Source organism: the organism of the source record quoted next, unplaced genomic scaffold (genome assembly GCF_019419815.1).
Source record: "Pyrus x bretschneideri cultivar Hongxiangsu unplaced genomic scaffold, Pyrus_bretschneideri_v1 Contig74, whole genome shotgun sequence".
In the NCBI taxonomy this organism is placed as follows: domain Eukaryota; kingdom Viridiplantae; phylum Streptophyta; class Magnoliopsida; order Rosales; family Rosaceae; genus Pyrus; species Pyrus x bretschneideri.
In genome coordinates, this window is record NW_025999814.1 from 238,567 (window position 1) to 260,238 (window position 21,672).

Here is a 21,672-nt window from a genome sequence, read left to right on the forward strand (position 1 = left end):
GTTATACTAGCCTTCAAAGCAGAAGATATTTTTTGAATCACAGTGTGTTACCCGCGATTTACACGTTAAAGTCAAATGTTTGAAGTAAATGAATAATCTTAGATCATACTAGAAGAAATCCCTTATAAACCAATTAAAGTAGCTGAATTCACATAATAAAATCGGTCTCTATAGAATTTACAATAATAATAGAGAAAATAATATTTAATGAACAATTGATTGAATCACATTATTGCTAACTCACTGTGAGGCTAATCTCGCCCCCTCCCCCTTAGTGTACATAATATCGTTTGTTAAAAAAAAAAAACAATCATTTGACAACTAATTTAATTACATTATTATCCGTGTGCGAAAGACCATTTTTAGGACTGGTATTACACGCCTCTTAAGTTGTTTTGAACATGTTTTAAAAATAGAGAAAATAATATTGAATGAACAAATGATTGAATCACATTATTGCTAGCTAATTGTGAGGCTAAGCCCGTGCCCTCCTCCCTAGTGCAGATAATATCGTTTGTTAAAATGACGAAAATACCCCTGCTTTATTTGATGCATTATTTTGGAATCTCTTTGAAATTTTTTGTTTTAGGATCATTTTTGTTCAAATTTTTTTGTTGAAACTTTATGACACCAAAATCACTATTCACATTTTCTATTGGTTATATATATATATATATAGAGGGTAATGTATAGCCAGGGGAGAGAGAAACCAGAGGAGAAAGAGAAACCAGAAAACTTGGGGAGCATTTCCAACGCAGTCCTGCAAGGTACTGCCTCTTCTCCTTGCGGCTCCGCTCCCCTTCCCAAACCAAAACAAAAATAGTCAGAGTTTTATTTTATTTTATTTGATCTCTCCTGCCCCCCAAAATCAGGTTTGTGTTGCCAATATTGAAGATTCATATTTCCATATATTTGCTTCCTTTTTCTTCTGAATACGAGCGATATTACGTACTACTCTAAAATTCTCGTATTTGTTATCTGATTTGCATATCATGTCCATTTACATGCAGAGTCCATAATAGGGTAGGGAGATATGGCGATGTACGAGCCTATTAAAGTGTACTTGGACGATGAAAAACGTGGTATGACGGATCTTATCATGGGGAAGAACGTTAATATCGGTGACGGTGGTGGTGCCGGCGGTGATGGTCATATGGACGACGATGTTGAGATGGCCGTCCAGCCGATATCAAAGCCTCCCACCAGCGTCGGGGGCGCCGCTTGTAAGTTTATTAGTAACGGAGAAGCAGCGGTGGCGTCATTGCCTTCGAAGTCGCGGCAACAGCAGCAACGGCTTGTTTCCCTTGACGTCTTTCGTGGACTCACGGTTGCGGTAACGTCTGCTTTCCCTGGATTTTCATATTCCTTCATCTCTCTCTTTTTTTGCCTTCTATTTTTGGTAATGAAAAAAGATAAAAATAAATTTTAATTGATGAAAATAAATTTTAATGGTTAATATTTGAAGGCATTTGGTAGATTTTAGTTTTGCCTTTTGCTGAAAGGCGCACGATACGGATGCTTTTCGACGCCGTAAACCGAAACGAAATGAATTTTCATTCGTTTGGTGATACGGTACCGTTTCGATGTTTTTTTCATTTTGATTTTTTTTTTGCATTTTTTTAAAAGAAAACTAGCTAAAAGGATTCGGAAATTTTGAATTTTAATCAAAATAACAAAAATATGTTGTAAATAAATAGTAACAGGAGTGAGCTGAGTGATTTTTTTTGCTAAGTAGGTCATGTCACTTCATATAGACCCTAAACTAGCCCCTTAAGAAATAAAATAATGTTATTGTTATTATGTGTTTTTCGTTATGAAAACAATAGTGAGTAGCGTTTTTTCACACCATAAAATTTAGGAGAATTGAACTGGTTTTTAGTGCAGTATTTTACTCATTTTTAATTCTTGAATGAGTTAGATGAATGTGATTTAATCTGCTGCGAAAATTTTGAAATTTAAGATTGTGGCAAAAAATCTCTTCTTTGTCGGCTTTGTTTATCCGTTCAAATTTGTTTGATTGTTTAAAGAAATGGAAAATAATAAAATCCAAATCAACGAAATAAAATGGATTCCCTCTTTTGTGGGTATCATGATTAATTGCATGATCGTCTCTTATGGTTTTGGTCAAAAATCAATTTCATGTCTTTGTGTTCTTTCCTTTCAATCCTAATGTCGGTCTAAAATCGATATCTTCTTTTAAATGCTAAGGAAATTATTGCAAAAGTGGCATCTTTTATGTTTTTTACATAATATTTTTTAATATTAGCATGAAAATTAAGATTAGTTTGTGGGTTTTCAGGGATTCCATGAAAATTTTCACTTAAAAAAGTCTCTTTATAATTTTTCTTCTTTTATGTTTTTGCTCAAAAATTAATTATATATCTTCTTCTATGTTTTTGCCAAAAAATTAATTACATACCCCCTTTACCTCCGGCCATCCACCCCAAACCCCTACCTCCAACCATCCTCGCCACCCCGTACCTCCAGCCTCTGGCATCCACACCACCGATCTATTTAAAAGTAAAACATGTTGACTATTTAAAATTCTTGGAATTATTATTTTCAAATACTAGATTTTTAATAAATTTAATTTTTATTTTAAATCTTGATGCCACGTAATTAACCTAATGGAAAAACCAATTTTCAGATTTTGTCAAATTCAAAAACGAAAATTAACATTTTTTTAATTCAGAGAAGAAATCTAAATTATAATACAAATCCACCGACTAATTACGTAATTTAATGAAAGAAAAAAAAAAAGATTTAATCTTCTTGTTATTATTGTGATCAATCCGTTTGTAAATATTCGTGTGCCAATCCGATCTCGATTCACATGCGACATCAAATGCAATGGACACGACACCCTCCTTTTGTCTTTCCTTTTGCCTCTCCTTTTGCAAGGCTTTGATCAAAAGACACCGGCCTCCTCAATCAATGCCCATTTCTCTATCTTTTGCTTTTTGCATCGAGTGACTTGGAGCTCCACCACCGTGCGCCTAAAATCTACCTCCACTTTTGATAGATTCTTATATATAACCGGAATATATTTTATTTTACCTGTAGTCATAAAAATTTAGTATGAGCATTCGGATCACGTGTTGGTTCTTATTTCTTTAATTTTAGTATGCGCATTTGGATAACATGTCGGTTCTTATTCATTTGGTATGTGATCCAAATACAGCATTCTTATCAAAAACACTCTCGTGTTATACATACGATGTTGTAGATAAGCTTCTATCTCTCCTATTCGGAATATGGGTATTTTACTTTTTCTTACTCTCATGTGATGGGCTGATGTACCAAATCTATGGCATCTGACATGTAGAGATGGGTCATACGTCCCAAGTATGTCGGCTTCGCCCGCAGTCGCTGCAACTCCAGCTGGTTGGTCCATCCATAAATTTGCATGGCGTCGATTTATCAAATATTTTACGTGTTGCAGGCATTACTTGCTTTGAGTTATGTCAAAAAGCTCTGAATGCCTGCCACTTGGAAACCAGTGCAAAAGCAGTTTCTCTTCTTCTTTCAATATTTCATAAAAAAAAACGAAAATCTAATTACAATTTCATATACATCTTACATAACTTGTGCTCTACTAACTCGTACGAATATAAAAACATTTATCTCGCACTCTTGTTAATTTCTATCTGTTGATCTTTTTCAATTCATTCAATCTGACGGTTAAAAACCAAAAAGGTGTGAGAGAAGTAAAAAGGGATATGTGGATATCACACCCCAACATTTAATAGAACTCTGTTCATAATCGCATACCTTGTTTTAGTACAACTGCTTGTATTGTTCTATTTATTACATCATTTGACATGTCGATTAGCCGTTGTTTCACGTGAACATGATACCAACATAAATAGATAAATTAAACACGACCCATAGTCACCGGTAGTTGTGAATCCTGTTATGTTCGTTTCCATAATTGCTTGCCATTGTTTGATGCAGCTGATGATAATAGTGGACGACATGGGTGGAATCATGCCTGCAATTAACCATTCACCTTGGAATGGTTTAACCCTTGCAGATTTAGTCATGCCATTTTTCCTGTTTATTGTTGGTCTTTCCCTTGCACTTGCCTACAAGGTACACTTTACATTTCTTGCTCCATCAATTCATTTTTTTTTCATGATTACGTGATCTCCGTCACAGTTTTAAGAAGAAGCTAGCTAACAGATAAATGTTTCTGCGTACAGAAACCGTCATGCGGAGCCGATGCTACGAAAAAAGCAGTTTTACGGACGCTGAAGCTTCTAGCATTAGGCCTTTTTCTTCAAGGTACACTAATATATTAGACAGTCAAACCGAAATTTTTCTCTATTGTCAAGCTATTAACATTTGATTGATATGTTCATATGGCAATAGTGAACTGGTAATTTTATGTCTTCTACAAAAGACTTTTACTGCAAAGTTTGATTTGCAAACTATAAGATTTTGTATACTAAGCAATGTCCGACATATCTTTTGTCCAGGCGGATTTTTCCATCGCGTCAAGGATCTTACTTTCGGGGTTGATATCACAAAGATGAGATGGATGGGCATTCTACAGGTATGCTGTATTTCAGTAGGGTTATTTCTTAAGTTAGAAACTTGAGAGAAAAGTTAACTAATTCTTTTGTTCACAGAGAATTGCGATTGGATATATTGTAGCAGCATTGTGCGAGATTTGGCTAAAGCGTGATAGTAATGTCAACTCAGGAAGATCGCTGCTCAGGAAATATCGATCTCAGTTGTAAGTAATATTTATCTGCATTAGTAGCCCTATTTTTTTGTTTTTCTGCACCACTCGAACACTAATGTGTATATTGCTCCATTTTAAAAAATGTATGCCCTGTTTCTCAGGGCGGTGGCATTGATAATCACCACGATATACCTGTCATTGTTATACGGATTATACGTTCCTGATTGGGAGTACCAGATTCCTGTCGATTCCTCCTCTGCACTAAAAACATTTTCAGTAAGTTTCCATCATTTGTTTCTTAGTTCTTACCTTAATTTTTCATAATATGTTTGAGAATTCGGCGTATGTTTTGCTTTATAAAGATATATCCCGCTTTTATACTCATCTCTTTTTTGTAGGTAAAATGTGGAGTACGGGGTGACACAGGATCGGCTTGCAATGCAGTTGGGATGATTGATCGTACGATATTGGGGATTGAGCATTTATATAAAAGACCAGTCTACGCACGAACGGAGGTAAGAATCTATTTCCTTACTTAATTTCATTTATTTGCAGTGTTCCTCACTGTCATTAGTAATGATTAACTTTTATTTGCTATTTTACAGCAATGCAGTATTAACTCCCCTGATTATGGCCCGTTGCCTGCCGATGCTCCTTCTTGGTGCCAAGCCCCTTTTGATCCTGAAGGACTTCTGAGGTGTCTTTTTTTACTTCTTTACAGAATCCGATTACATTACAATTTCGAGAGACATGTATTTTAGTTATTTGTTTCTAATCTTTTTGTGTTTTAAAATTTATTTGCTTTGCCCTTCGTCGTTGCAGTTCAATGATGGCTATTGTTACCTGCTTGGTTGGTTTGCACTACGGGCACATCATTGTCCATTTTAAGGTGAGAAAACTTCATATCAGGTACTTCTTTTCTTCCTCAGAGGATTCATCTCTGTAACTATTACTCCCTCCAAATGCAGGATCACCGGGAAAGAATCCTACACTGGTCTATTTCATCCTCGTCTCTTGTAGTCTTAGGCCTCACCCTCGACTTAATTGGTACGCAATTCCAGTACAATTTTGTTACACGCGCGCGCACACACACATATAGAATGAAATTAGCTGCAATTTTTTTATCACTAAACTATCCTTTTTATGCTTCTTTTTTCTCAGGCATGCATATTAACAAGGCTCTTTACACATTCAGTTATATGTGTATCACAGCTGGTGCTGCTGGAATTCTCTTCGCTGCAATTTACTTGATGGTAGGGTTTCAAGTCAAGTCAAGGAATTTGAGAGAAACTTTTTTCACAATTTCTTTTAATTCTCTCTATGACACCGTCTTAGCATAAGTACTTCATGCTTCGGCCTTCCTAGTTTTCACACTGCACGGTTTCTTCTTCTTCTTCTTCCCTCAGGTCGATGTGTGTGGCTATAGGCGCCCCGCTATTGTGATGGAATGGATGGGAATGCATGCACTGATGATTTTCGTACTCATAGCCTGCAATATATTGCCAGTTGTCCTCTTTGGATTCTATTGGGGGAAGCCTGAGAACAACATTGTAATTCCTTTTTCTTTCTTTCTTGTGTTAGATGTCATTTCCTCTTTGGATTTTATTGGGGGAAGCCTGATAATCTATATTATCTCTTGCAGCTTACCTTGATTGGAATCGGAAAATGAAGTGATAAAGAGCAGCTCTCGGGTAATATGACTGAAGTGCCCGCGCAAGTAGAGTCACTTTTTTCTTGGACTGTAGAAGCCAAATTGTTCAACTGATTTTGGTTAGTTGCATTTCGAGATATGAAAGAATGCGGAGTTTGGTCTTTCGTAGAGGCCCCGGCAGGTACGCGGTCTTTCCCCCACTCTTTCCATGTAGATAGTAGGAGCTTCTGTACAGAAGATGAAGCAGGCCCAAATTTTCTTTGTGAGGACTGAAAATTGTATGGAAAGATTTAGAAACGGGGTATTATTCATGTGTCGGTACTTTTATGAAATCAATCATTATATAATACTACTTCGAGAAATCGTCATCTTGCAACATGCATTTTCCCTCACTGATGAATTATTTATGGATGGAAGATAAATGAATCTGGTGTTTCTTGGACATCGAGCAAACAAGAAATCATTCAAACCATTGTTCTAAAGATCATAATCTAAGCGTTAGACGATTGGCCACCGTCATGATTATTGTCTAGGAATTTGAAAATTTAGAAAGGGCGTCTAGACCTGTTGAGGTGCCCGCCTAGACAGCTTTTGCACCCTTCTAGCCCGTCCAAACCCGCCTAGACACCTGCCTTGGTTGCAATTTACTTCGATATAAAATAGATAACTTTCCTTTTGCATTTTATTATTTCAATAAATTATAAGAGACTTATTCAACATTTAAACAAAACACACATTATATGTTTGCTCCTTATATTTTCATTGTGTTCTAATACTTCATAATATATATGTCATTCTATTTTCTAGTTTATGATGAAATTATATATATTTTTGTAAACAGACACTTATTTACACGAAATACAATAGATTTACTTAAATCCGCCTAGACACTAGGCCTCAATCCACCGGTCGACTAGCACCTAGCTTATTTTTCAAACAAATATGGAGAAGAATTATGAAAGAAACCTCCCAAAACCCACAGATGATTGTTGGGAATGATCAAAACCATCTTCAACCTGTAAGCATCCATACAACCGACATAAGAACGAAAGAAATTATAAATCTTGATGGTGCGGTGGAGTCTGCAGCGTTTGGTGGAGACGGAGGAGGAGGCGCAGGGCTAGTAGAATTGTTAACAGTACATGCACAGGTGGGAGAACCATCATTTGGAAAGTAGTAGGGATATATGGAGTATCCGGTCTGAACTATAGTGAGCACGAAGAGGAAGACACCGGCAACGAGGGAAATAATAGCCCATGGATTCCTGAAATAAGTGTGCATGAGATTGGCGCGCCAGGCGTTCCAAGGCTTCTTGCAGTAGTGATACACGTTCTTATGCACCGCATCAAGGCTGCTGCCTGGATCAAGCGTTATGTCCTTAGAGAGCGAGTTGAAAAGATCCGCAACTGCCTTGTCGCTTCCCAGGGCACTATGGATGATACCTTTTGAGTGTAGGAGGGCAACATCTCTGGCATTGTCTATGATATTGTCCATGAAAAATATATAGGATGTGACCTCGTTGCCTGCCCCAACATGGAAGCGCTCAAACGCTATCAGATTCAAGAACATGGGTTCGGTGGTGTCATCCACAATGATGGATGGGAGCCTGAGGACTCCCCCGGAGAATGAGATATCTTTGAGGCTAGTGGTTTTGCTTTTCTTGAATCTGATCCCGGCTTCATTGAGCTCTGTCGCTGACCAGATGATTTCCTCGTGACGATTCACCATCTCTGGTCTGCAGTGACCTGTTTTGCAATAGGGCTCTCCCTGAAGCTGGCTCTTCCTATACACATCCAATGCGTGCACACATTTTCCCATGATTGAGGCTGCTGTACCGGTGGAGAAGAACTTGATTAGGAGCTTGATGACAAACCCTTCATCCTGCCAGAAAACAAATAGAGATTATTGTGCAACGAAAAACATCAACATAGGATACAGAGGACTATGTGTTAGAACATGAGCATCCCACATGGGATACAGAATCTTATGTGTTAAGTTATTAGCATCCAACGAAAATCAATTGGCAATGGGTGCAGATGCAGAGGTTCGAGATTTTATATAATTATTGTGCAACAATTTGATTTCCTGACGTGAGATTGACACTCTCTACATTACGGACTCGTATACCTTAGCGTCATTGCTCTCAACCGCAACCAGCTTGTCAAGAACCAGGATCGGCAACTGATTCTCAAGCATCAACATGTCGCGCTTGATGTACGGCATCATATGGAGCTTCCCGTGGTTGCTGAAGACGGGATCATTGGGAGCGTAATCATCCATTAAATGAGAAGCAACCCGCAAGACTTCCAGCATGAAACAGCCATCCAGAATCATCAACTGTAAGAATCTATCTGTATCACCTTTCCACTCAGGCTCAAGCGGATTGTACGAGTCCTTCAAATCCTGCACCACTTCAGCCAGCGCGTTGATGAACAGCTCATCAGGTTTCCACATCTTTTCAGGAAATGGACAAGCGCACGGCGCTTGTGCTCTTCCATTGGATTTAAATTATTGAAATGGTAAGGCCCGAATGAGACCACCTGGGGCTTGTAGGCCTTCTTGTTAACGTCCGTGATGCAGGTTGGCAATCTGTATATCGACCCCTTGCTCCAATGCTCCTCCTCTATCGGAAGATCCTGCATCTTATCGACCTCTTCGTTAACTTGAATAATCCATTTCGTGTCTGCCATGGCGATCGTTGATCGACCACAGGCTGCAGACACCGAAATTTATTCTGCTCCTTTATATATGCTGTCTCGAAAATTGGAACTGTTTCAAATCTTTTGATTCTTGCATTACAAGCAAGATCTTCACTCCGACAAGCAAAAGTAGTTTAGAACAATAAATCGGTCATTTGTCTGAACAATGTCAACTTTTTTAAAGCTAGATTGAGTTATCAGGAGTTCTCATAATAAACTCTACAACTTTACGACATTTTCTTAATTTGACAGAAGTGAAAGATTCATCGGTCTTAAATATCACAAAGCAACTGCTACTGTGATTCGTTTCCTCTCCAGAAGACAAAGTTTCTAATTGGTTTAATTAAACTTTTCCTTTTTCTACTGGCTTCCTACTTGCACTAAAAGCCTCAGGCCTGCAGGCCCTCAGCCTTATGATCTGGTTCTATAGACTGAAATACTACAATGGACACTCGACCCTCGTTTAGTGTCAAGGATTGGTGTATGCCGTAACGTGGAAAGAAGAAATGGGTTCCAGCTTCTTAAAATGAAAGTAAAAGTTGGATCTGTGACATCCCACATCGCCCAGGGGACTGATCCTTATATGTATATTCTCATCCTACCTAGCACGAGGCCTTTTGGGAGCTCACTGGCTTCGGGTTCCGTAGGAACTCCGAAGTTAAGCGAGAAGAGGGCTAGAGCACTCCCAGGATGGGTGACCCTCTGGGAAGTTGCTCGTGAGTTCCCAAAAACAAAACCGTGAGGGAATGGTAAGCCCAAAGCGGACAATATCGTGCTACGGTGGTGGAGCGGGCCCGGGAAGTCGTCCCACCCGGGCCGGGATGTGACAATTTGGTATCAGAGCCTATCCCTGGCCGGAAATGTGCCGACGAGGACGTCGGGCCCCTAAGGGGGGTGGATTGTGACATCCCACATCGCCCAGGGGACTGATCCTTATATGTATATTCTCATCCTACCTAGCACGAGGCCTTTTGGGAGCTCACTGGCTTCGGGTTCCGTAGGAACTCCGAAGTTAAGCGAGAAGAGGGCTAGAGCATTCCCAGGATGGGTGACCCTCTGGGAAGTTGCTCGTGAGTTCCCAAAAACAAAACCGTGAGGGAATGGTAAGCCCAAAGCGGACAATATCGTGCTACGGTGGTAGAGCGGGCCCGGGAAGTCGTCCCACCCGGGCCGGGATGTGACAGGATCAGTCATGAAAACATACTTATTGGTCACTGTCTCATTTCTTTTTCTCTATTAGTGAGTTAAGGCTTGTTTAGTTAGTGGGATTGGATTGGATTGGATTGTAAAATTACGATATTCAAAGTCTGTTAAAGAAGAAATGAAGAGATCCTGTCGAGCTTGAGGGTAAAGTTGGATTTCTAACAAAAGGAAAGTTTTTTCTTCTAGAAAATGGTGATTGGAAGGGATAATGTTGTGGGACCAAATGAGTCCATAACGTAGAGAGAGGATTGCAGATTCTTTATGAGGATTCTAGAGATCCTCCAATTACGTTCGTTTATTGTACATCGTGCGGTTAGTATTCATCAGGTACTGTTTATATTTAATTTTAAATAAAAAATTTACAATGATTTATGATTGTACAATGTACGATGAATAGTATGTGATTTGAGGACCCTCGAGATCCTCACTCCTTAACCTAAGGTAGTGACCTCGACAAGTGTAAAAGGATATGGGATAAAAAGTTTTCAAAATAGGAGGTTTCCAATTTCAGTAATTATATTCATAGTATGTGCAAAAGACCAAATTTCTCATATTTCAAGGCTCGTAAAGTTTGTGTATATGCGCTCATGGTATTGAGCTCTATCCGTCTATTCTAAACTCACCTCCAAGAGTGTTCCTGGAACACCGTCGTATCGTGTTTGCAAAAAAATAAAGGCAATTCGTGTTGAACTGTTGAAATAGAAGCGCTTTTTAAGTTTTGTTCAACAGGAAATTAAGGTGGTCCATGACCAAATGCAAATTCTTTTTCAACAACCTTCTGATGGGGTGGAATGGGAGCTCAGGAGTTCTCTCTTTAGTAAGCTTGAGTCTCTACTTACTCAGGAGGAGGCCCATTGGAAGCAGTGGTCCAAGGCTACCTGGTTGCAGGATAGGGATCAAAACACGAGGTATTTTCATCAGAAAGCTTCTAACCGTCGCCAGAAAAATAGTATAAAAGGTTTGTTTGATGCAAACAACACTTGGTGTGTTTCCTCTGGAGATATTGAACAGGTTGTAGTTGACTATTTCTCCTTTATGTTCAAATCAAATGGTGAGTTCCCTTGTGATGTGATTCTAGAATCTGTTCCCAAGCGTGTCGCTCAGGATATCAACCGTATGCTATGCGCTGATTATTCGGATATCGAGATTAAGGAGGCACTTTTCCAAATGGACCCACACACGACTCTAGGGTCAGATGGGTTATTTCCTCTGTTTTATCAAAAGTTATGGGACATTGTTGGAACGGATGTGATTGTTGCTGTAAAGTCTTTCCTTATCTCTGGCCGCATCTTCAAGCAACTAAATTATACCACTGTTTCTCTAATTCCTAAGGTCCATGAGCCGACAAATATAACCCAGCTCCGGCCCATAGCGTTGTGTAATGTCCTCTACAAGATGGGGGCTAAAGTTATTGTGAATCGGTCAAAGTGGATGATGGATGCAATTGTTTCAACACAGCAAGGTGCTTTTGTTCCAAGCCGATTAATTTCAAACAATTCCCTTATAGCTTCCAAGTTTGGTCATTACCTTCATAATCTTCGAATGGGTAAACGGGGTTATCTAGCCTTGAAGCTTGATATGAGCAAGGCTTATGATCAGGTCGAATGGAACTTTCTCAAGAAAATTATGTTGCAACTCGGTTTTGATCCTCGATGGACATATTTGATTATAGGCTACGTTAGTTCAATCATATACTCCTTTCTAGTTAATGGAGATGTTACAGGGTACATTGCTCCCATCCGTGGGCTCAGGCAAAGGGATCCTCTCTCCCTTTATTTATTTCTTCTCAGTGTGGAAGAGACCAGTTTGTTTGCTCGTTATGAAAGGCTCGATTTTATTCATGGTGTCTCTATCTGTTGTGAGGCGCCTATTATTTCTCATATGTTGTTTGCTGACTAAAGTTTCTTGTTTATGAGAGCATCGTTCCAGGAGTGTTGGTATCTTAAGAAGTATTACGACTTTACGAAGTGGCCTCTGGATAGTGTATAAATTTTCAGAAGTGTGCGGTACCATTTTCACCCAATATTAGGCGGGATATTCAAGATCAATTGGTTGCTTACTTAGGTGTAATACGTGTGGATGTGTAGGATCGTTATCTTGGTTTGCCTATTGTGCTTGGGAGGAACCGCTCTAAACAATTTTCTTATATTAAGGATCGTCACTGGAAAAAGCTAAAAAGCTGGAAAGAAAAGCTACTCAACATTGCGGGCAAGGAGATTCTTATTAAGGTGGTCGGGCAATCTCTACCTATTTACTCAATGAATTGTTTTCTTCTGCCGAAAACCTTCTACGAGGATCTTCAGCGCATACTTTATCGGTTCTGGTAGGGGGATGGTGAAGGTTCCCGTCGCTTCCATTGGATGTCATGGGAAAACATGTGCCGGTCCAAGGAAGATGATGGTCCTTGCTTTCGTTCATTGTATGATTTCAACCTTGCGCTCTTTGCCAAACAAGGCTGACGGCTGGTTCAAAATCTAGATTCTTTAGCGTCCCGATTATTGAAGGCCAAGTACTTTCCTCATAACACTTTCTGGCAGACGTCACTAGGGTCATCTCCTTTTGTGTGTTGGGAAGGCATCTTGGAAGCTAGATCAATCCTGGAAAGTGGGACACGCTGACGGGTAGGGGATGGTAGTTCGATAAGAATATGGCATGATCGGTGGCTTGACCGTCCCCATTTGTTTCGACCTCTCATGCCTTCTTCCCCGGTTGTTGGAGTGGAGTATATAACAGATTTGATTGTTGCGGAAACGGCATCTTAGAACTATAATTTGGTTAATGAGTTATTTCCTCCTTGTGAGGCAGCATTGATTCTTGCAACTCCACTAAGTTGCAGATTGCCTCCAGATAAGTTAATATGGCATTATGATGTGAAATGTTTGTTCTCAGTAAAGAGTGCTTATAAGGTAGCTTTCAATCGCCGTTTTGAGGCTTCCTTTTCACACCTGGTTTCGATAAGGGCTTATGTTTAGAAAGCTATGTGGAAGGCGACTATCCCGAGCAAAATTAAGATGTGTGTTTGGAGGGCTTGTAGCGATATTTTACCTACTCGTGTTAATTTGGAAACCAAGGGAGTTGTAGTGGACAAAATATGTTTTTTTTTTGAAGTTCCTATTCGGAGTTGGCGTTACATGTTTTCAAAGATTGTCCATTTGCTCGTGCGTGTACGCATCTTCTCAATTAAAAATGGGGTTAAGGCTCCTGGCGCAAGCTTCAACGTGTGATTGGCTCTCATTATGTGTGGATCAGTTATCTTCAAGTCAATTAGCTTTGCTATTTATGACTCTGTATGGTATCTGGCGTGCTAGGAACATTTTGCTTTGGGATAACAACGTGGTTAATCTAGCTTTAGTTTTTCATCTTTCCTGTCCACTTCAGGCGTTGTCGAGTTGGAGTCCCCATCCGGCTGGGTGGGTGAAAATCAATGTTGATGGCTCTTTTCTCCCTGGGTCGAATGTGGGAGGTGTAGGTGCGGTATTTCGTGATGAAGCCGATAGCTATGTTGGAGGTTTTGTTCGCCAAATATCCCCTGCATCGAGTCTTACCATGGTGGAGTTACTTGCTGTTCGTGAGGGGATTCGTTGGGCTGTGGAACGGAATTTGCCTAGAGTTATTGTGGAGAGTGATTCACTGTAAGTGGTTCAAGCTATTGGTAACCGAGTCCATGGGTCTTCTCCCATGAATCTTCTGGTGGATGACATCCGTGTTAGTTTGCGGGCCTTTGGGGATTCGCAAGTTTGTTTTGTGCACCGTACTGCTAACGTTGCCGCACATGGTATGGCAAGTTGGCTGTTTCTTCTCCTATTGAGTTTTGTTGGTTTGAGGAGCCTCCGGACTCGATTGTGGAGGCCCTCTTTGATATCGATTGACTTATGATTGCTCGATAAAATGCTATCGTTTCTCATCAAAAAAAGAAAAAAAAATCACCTCCAAGTACCAAAGTAAATTTTAAAATGACCAAAACGCCCTTTAAATCACTTTTTTTTTTTTTTTTTCAAAATTGTAAAATAAATAAATGATAAATTTTGAAACGGTATGTCACAGTCATGCTATGGAAGAATAAAATAGCTGATATTTTATGACTTTATAGTGTAATCCTGTTAAAGAGATACATGTCTTACACATGAGTACATTGGTACGTGGCTTCTTGTTGTTTATGGAGTAATTTCCTCATTCAAATATTGACTTTATGAACTCTAAACCTTAAAATGTGAATACATGACCCTTACCCTTATAATAATTTAAATTAACCATCCGTGAGAAGAAAGATATCGCTAAACTAACACTGCATTTAGACAAGACAAATAAACTTGAAATTTGAACAAAAGTTAGAATTTAGAAATTTACATACACCAATTCTGAAGTTTAAATTTCATAGAAATTAGTGTCATTTTTAAATTTTCATAAATGAGAGTTTAAAAATACAAAATGCAAAAAAACTGAACCATAAGTGGCCACCACCACATGTCACTACCACTATCACCACCCACCATTATCATCACCATCACGACTGCCACCACCCCCACATACCATTGTCTCCCCACCCTTGCCGCCACCATCACCCACCATCATCACCTGCCGTCTCCACCACCATTACTAGCATCCTAACTATTATCTCTAATTTATATATCAATGATTCTATACACATTAAATTTCGTACTTAAATTCTACTATTTTTTTAGGTTAACCAAACAAGAAATTTCTCATATTTTAGAAAATAAAATTCGGCCACTTCAATTTCTGTTATTTTCTGATTTCTTAGTAATTTTAAGTTTTCTCATCTAAACGCAGTGTAAGAATTAGTTGGCATGTAGGATGTTGGTATACAAACTCACCTGGACATTAAACTTGAACTCTAAACTTCAAAGTGTAAGCATAATTATAATTTGAGAAAGTGCTTTATCGGAAGAACCCATTTTTATGTGATAGATTGCAGTTGTCAAATTCACATGTAAACATTGACATTTACTTGATAAAATGGTCACACATCCATTTCCAGATCATCTAACGTCTGTGCCTAAACAATGACCTCTTTGCTTTTCCCCACTCCCCCATTCAAACCAAATTGCTTGTTTGATGGTGTCTCGGCAGAGTTTCTTTTTCACGGCTTCCAACTTTCATTGCTGCCCCTTCAAATCTAGCTGTGCTTCCATCTTAGTCAATCAATTTCGACCCGGAAAATCTGCATAATTTTTGCATTAATATAAGTGAGACAAGGTGACTCCCAAGTCTCCATGTCACTTTCTATGGGATGCACCACTCCCCTCCTTTCCCTTCTCTTTTTGTTAGAAATACTTATATACCCAATACTTTAGACACCAAAGTTTCACTTTTGATAGTGGATGTAACCACCACCTTTCCTCTGTAATTTCTTCAATTTCGAGCAAATCCAAAGGAAGAAAATACGCAACTATGAGTTTGACCAATTAGTGAGGATAATGTATTCAGTTTTTTGCAGCCACGTTCAAATTCATTCCTTTTAAATTAAATTACTTTGGAATATCTAAATGAATTGTAATGACGATTAATTTTGTGCGATATATTATGACTACCACAAAAAAGAGAAGATTTATTTTAAATGTTACATTTATGAGCCACTCAGTTATACGTTTGATAGTATTTATCTTCACTTGGAAGTGAAAGGTCTTAAGTTCGAATTTTGTGGATAGCGAATTCGATACCAAATTAGGTTGCCCATTATGCCAAACTCCTTCTCTCCTTAGTGTAAAAATATTTTCTTCCTCGAGAACAATTATGTTCCTTCCAAATCTTGAGCTATCTTGCTATTTTTATTCTTTTTTTATTTACGCAAGGTCTTAACTCGTAAGAGATCTTCTTGAAGTTGAATGCTTCAAATATTTTTGAATTAGAGAGACCACCTTATCCAATGATCTCAGAATATCCTCCCCATGAAAACGCTTCCAAAACATTTCAAACTGCGAGCAAGCAGTCCTCGTGGCCTACCCATCTGTCTATTGTCAGACAGACAGAACAATAATTTTACCTTTACCAGATCTTGCTGCTGGGGAATCACATTGTAAATTATTTTAAAAAAAATTAATGAAAAAGATTTGAAAATTTTGAGTTTTAATTATAAAGATAAAATAAAAGGTAAAATGAATAATACTAGGATTGAATTTTTTGTGTAAAAATATGATTTTTTATTAAATTGAACAGTACCATAAACTTTTCGTTAAAACTCTCTTATTCTAATGTACAACTCTCCAAAGAGAAAGAAACACTCACATGAATCCACGTTACGTTGATCAACATAATTAGATCTTATAATTATTTTAATATCCACCATAGTAAAGAAAACACAGAAACTATATATTATTAATATAAAGTATGGTAATTTAATAAACCTTCTGTTAAAAAATAATTTACTAAACTTTATCATAAAACGGAATTAAAGATAATAACACTCAAACGGATAATTAATCTGCATGCTAATCGCCAATACAATCGATAGAAAAAACAATGCAACACTTAAGAACACTGAGTACGTGTCATCTTCTCCTCCAGTCGGTGCACTCACTCGAACAAAACAAACCGTTTATATATCCTCGTAACAGTAACAACGTCACGAGATGTTGCCAGTATATCAGCCTAATCATAATTTACTCTTGGTTTATATGTCTCTGTCCCTCTTGCACTCCGGTGGCATAGAAGGGTATCTGACTCGGTCAGTGCAGTAGTTGTAGATGGTGAATTTCCTTCGGACCCACCTCAGCCTCCTCCATTGCTGAGCATCAAGGTCTTGGAACTCCTTCTGGTCCCACCACCTCTTACCCTGGGTGGCACAAAACTTGGCTTCGACGGAGGCCTCGCAGCCGTCGATGTGGAAGCCCCGGTAGCTGGCGATGAACGGGGCCTTGGACCAATCGGTCTTTTCCAGACCACCCCTAGTAGCCCAATCGTCTGCATTCCACAGGCTGGAGTAGAGCTTCATGGGCTGGTTAAATGGGAATTTCACACCCAAATCTTTGCTGTTTTTGAACACCCTGATCGGTATGTCGTCCACCAAGAATCTGGTATTGCATGAAATGGCGGGACACGTCAGCCACATATGAACTTTACCCAATTTTTTTAGAAAAATAAAAAAAGCCAAACATGATAAGATCATAGAAAAACTAACGAAAATGATATGAAACTTTGAATTTTAATGATAAGGATAAAATAAAAGGTAGAGTAAATAGTATCATGATTGATTTTTTAATGTAAAAATGTAGTTTTTCGTTAAAATGAACAGTACCATAAATTTTTCGTTAAAACTTCCTAAAATCATTGAATTTTCTATCGAAACAATTGTTTTGAAAAACATAAAAATAAGTTGGAAAATAAAAAGTGAAGAAAAAGTGGAGACTCTTCCCTCTTGCAATAATTTTGGTGACCAAAAAAGTTCCATGTTTGTCGGTTGAAAATCTTTGATTCACCAGGGTTTTGCTAGATTTTGTTTTTTCCGTTTCTCAGTGGAAAATCTGAACTTTATGAGTTTGGTGCAAATGTTATGATGGTGCAAGGTATCTTACACGTAAGACCGATATAATTTATAACTTTATAATACGCGTCACGTGATTGTTGTTATCTTTGTTTTCACTTGCACTACTTTTTCAGTTTTTAAATTGAATAAATTAAAAAAATAATAAATCGAGAAAATAAGAGTTAGCTCTACTTCAACTCTTAGAATAAAATTTAAATTTTAAAAATAAAATTTAAATTTTAGGTTTTCAACTAACCACAACGTGCTTCAATTCTTAGAGTAAATATGAGTTTAAATTCAAAACTTATTTCTGGTGCAAATTTAGCGTAGAATTCCTTACGAGTTAGTGAAGCTGACCCATTATATATGTGTATTTTTTTAAAATTTTATATTTATAAATTCATTGAATCCAATTTAATATGATTAAATTTAATGGCTAAAGTAATTAAAAATAATTATTTTATATATTTTATATTCTTTTATAATATTTCACGAGTTTTACAGTATTAATTAAAAATAATTTAATATTTATTAGAATCTAAATTTTTTAAGTCTCAATGTAAAAAATTGATAAAAATTCAAAAGAGAACGAGAAAATGTACTTGAAAAGAGAGGAATTCAAAGAATGACAACTTAACAAAAACTCCTATTCTTCATTTTAATGAAAAATAATATTTTTACACTTAAAAATTAATTCTAATATTATTCACTTTATCTTTTAATTTAGAAGTTAAAACTCAAAGTTTTCAACTATTTTCGTACTTCCTCTCTCATGGAAAGAGGGCAGAAGAGAGAGAACTTACACAATCTGGTAGAGATTCCAGAGGACGGCGTAGGAGTGGTAAGCTGCAGTAGGGTCGAACCAGAGGAAAATCCTCTGCTCTCTATCCCCCTTTCCTCCCGTGAACACATTGGTCTGCAGAATGTATGGCTGTCCAGTCCTGTTCCCCAAGAACTCGAAATCGATCTCGTCGTGTTCGTTGTTTTGTGAAGACAGCTGAACGACAAGCATAAAACATTTGAGTTCAACGTCCGTTTCAAAAAACTTTGGAAAACAAAATGAAGATTAATATGAAGAAAAAGAATGAAAGAAATTGAGAAGAAAATGCTCACATAATAAGCAGTAACAGTTCCAGCAGAATCCCCAGGAACCATCTTAATTTGCATATGGAAGTGGCCAAACAAGTAATTTCCTTTTGATTGAAAGCCAGTACCTTCACAAATCAAAACCAAATACTAGTAAGAATCCATAATATGAAATTTCAAAAGTATCGTTTGATTAATTTACTAACTGGTCAACGCTTGAGCGATACTAATAACATATATATGTACTGGTTTGAGTTGTTTCTCTTTGTACCTGTGTATTTGTCGAGATGCAACTGGATCTCTTTGCCTCCATTGAAGTACTTGATGTGATCAAAAGCCCAAGTGGGCATGTAGTTTCTGCCAAACGGCACCGCAACTGGCTTTTTCAGGGGTGCTGCCATTGTTGCAGAGACCAAACACAGCAAACTCAAAAACACAGTCCATTGTTTGCAAGAAGCCATTTTCTCTGCACAAAACAGAAGTTCCCAAAACACAAAATTATCAAAAGCTTTGAAACTTGAAAGAATTGAAAGGAGGGTTCTTCAAGATTCTAGGGCATTACCTCCAGCACAGAGAGGAAGAGGAAGAGGAAGAGGAAGAGGAAGAGAAAGAGAGACACTTTGAGGTGTGATGAGGAAAAATGAGAGGAGGGCAGCCCTATTTGTAGTGTCCGATTTTATCTGCATTTCGTAGTTCAGGGGTTTTCTTTTCTGCTCAATTTTTTATCCTGTGGAAAATTAAAATAAATATGATTGATGAGAATGTTATTATATTGCTCTGAGCAGTACAGCCGTCCAATTATTTTTCTTTTGGCAGGGACAGAGGAAGGGACTTTGCGAATGCTAAAGGATGTTTTTGAATTTAATTATTATTATTATTATGGATAAATTTCGGCTGTTTTTATAGAAAATTTTATTAATATTCAAAAAATAAGATGTTACATGACGTATTATTAAACGATTGAGTTGATATGATTTTTTTTATCAAAAAAAAAGAACATTTATAATACGAGTACATTGCCATGATAATGTCTTATTTCAAGAATACATCAAACGCCCAAATGTCTTTGTTTATATATTAGCATGGACGTAACCATAACATACAAGTTCCTCTACCTTTTATGGTTTATTTTGAATATTTCTCGATTTGTAATGATAATTCCCATGTTCCGAGTAAATTGAAAAAATATCTCGTCCTTCATCTGTCTGACTATGTTTTTCTATCTTTTGTGGCCAATGAGAAATGAGAGACAGGCTAATGGCCAACGGCCACTGCCATACCGCAGTAAGTGCAATGTTTTTGCTGTAACCAGGGCCACTACGTGTAGAAAAGTGAGTCTCTGGGCACCTTTTGTCTTTGTCATCGAGTTGGAACACAGCTAGCTCTTTGCGTGAAACTGGCAACTGGTTGCCTCTATTGAACCAAAAGAGTCAATTGTGGAATTAGCATATGGAAACCGAGTAAATGTTTAGTGTGATGATGACACGGTTTAGTGATCTTTGCTACTTGATGGAAACCGAGTAAATGTTTAGCGTGGGACCCTCTAAACTTTTTTGTGACTTTATATTTTTAGTACAATGTTTTGTAATATTAGTACAAGAATTGACGTTAAATTGTGCGATGTCAGAGAGATAATAAAGAGTTTCACTTTGAAAGAGTCTTCATAGCATTTTTTAAAATAAAATTGAGAAATGCTAAGGAGACTACAAAAATATGACTCTCTATAAATTTTTTATCACCTCATGAATTTGGTATAATGATTTATATGTTAGCACAAGGTATCTATGGACTCTCTCCCACTTTCAAGAAATTCTCCATAACATTTTTCAATGAAATTTAACATTTCAGAGTGACATTTCTATTGAAAATGCTCTTTTACTTTCGTGTCGGAGTGCAGGAAAGTCTTCATCGAAAACCTGGGGCATTGGAGCAATTGTATGCCCATACTTGTCATTATATTAACTCTTGTTTTGGTGGTTGCAACGACGGTTATGGCAAAAGATATAGTAGCTCCGATTGTTTCTGTGTTTTCTTTGTTTTGGTCTCAACTTTTGGTTGGGCCCCTATTGTTTGTTCGTAGGCCTCACCTCTGTGTTGTAATATTTGTTGTTGGTAAATGGTAATGCATGTTACGTTTGCCCCAAAAAAAAAAAAAAAAAAAAATCCCCCACCAAGGAAGAGTATAAATGGTATTCTGATAAGGTTGGGTGCTAGTGCAAAGCACAGTGTTTGATTGTCAAAGATAAGCTTAAAAAATTATAAAAATAAAAGTAAAATGGTGAACCAAGCACAGATTTTGTAGCGCAGGTGCGGACGGCTTCTCAGGGCCTTTCGGTTTGCCCTAGTGGGGACGACGACACGTGCTGTACATATTTAATACATACATACCTCTCCTGACCTACGGTTAAAACAGCTCACATTCCAGGATTATTTTTCTTACAAAAATGCTACTTTTGCATGGAACATGCCAATAAAAAAATGATATTGGAGCAGCTCTCTAAACATCTTCCATGAAGCAGGTTTATATCGTTACAAGATAATAAACTTGATTCTTATAAGTCTTTCTTTCAATATAAACTTTGATATTCGGCATGGATATTTTCATGTAAGGATAACGCTTGTCACATATTATATCGAAAAAGTTTGAATTCGTCTACAGAATCGCATGTCTTCTCCAACCACGTACTAAACTTCCACCAAATCCACTGTATATGTGATCAAATAGTCTGTTTGAGCCTATTTCAAAGTAATTTTAAATTGGTTAAAAATGCTTATCATGATGTCTAAGATAAATGTCCTAGTTATAAAGTGTTTCCCAACTAAAAGAACTCTTACGACGCATGTAGACATAACTTAGCCTGTA

At 37.7% G+C, this 21,672-nt stretch overlaps 3 protein-coding genes across 4 annotated transcripts; 1 reads left to right on the forward strand and 2 right to left on the reverse strand.

The window, feature by feature from the left end:
* Window positions 1-693: 693 nt before the first annotated feature.
* Window positions 694-6,716, forward strand: LOC103950365 (heparan-alpha-glucosaminide N-acetyltransferase). The gene is made up of 14 exons (XM_009361562.3): window positions 694-872; window positions 1,011-1,333; window positions 3,955-4,092; window positions 4,203-4,284; window positions 4,479-4,555; window positions 4,632-4,738; window positions 4,849-4,963; window positions 5,086-5,202; window positions 5,293-5,384; window positions 5,510-5,576; window positions 5,656-5,734; window positions 5,849-5,940; window positions 6,094-6,237; window positions 6,330-6,716. Exons 2-14 carry the CDS (start codon window positions 1,034-1,036, stop codon window positions 6,354-6,356), a joined length of 1,437 nt encoding a protein of 478 aa, XP_009359837.2. The 5' UTR covers window positions 694-872; window positions 1,011-1,033; the 3' UTR covers window positions 6,357-6,716.
* On the reverse strand, window positions 6,239-19,665 carry XET1 (probable xyloglucan endotransglucosylase/hydrolase protein B). 2 transcript variants are annotated; one of them, NM_001302279.1, is given in 7 exon segments: window positions 6,239-6,250; window positions 14,013-14,015; window positions 16,582-17,271; window positions 18,527-18,720; window positions 18,837-18,937; window positions 19,081-19,275; window positions 19,372-19,665. In NM_001302279.1, coding segments are annotated over 4 exon segments (885 nt in total). In that variant the 5' UTR covers window positions 19,271-19,275; window positions 19,372-19,665; the 3' UTR covers window positions 6,239-6,250; window positions 14,013-14,015; window positions 16,582-16,871.
* Window positions 7,171-9,281, reverse strand: LOC103950432 (UPF0481 protein At3g47200). The gene is given in 3 exon segments (XM_009361633.3): window positions 7,171-8,219; window positions 8,466-8,785; window positions 8,788-9,281. Coding segments are annotated over 3 exon segments (1,431 nt in total). The 5' UTR covers window positions 9,029-9,281; the 3' UTR covers window positions 7,171-7,349.
* Window positions 19,666-21,672: the final 2,007 nt, after the last annotated feature.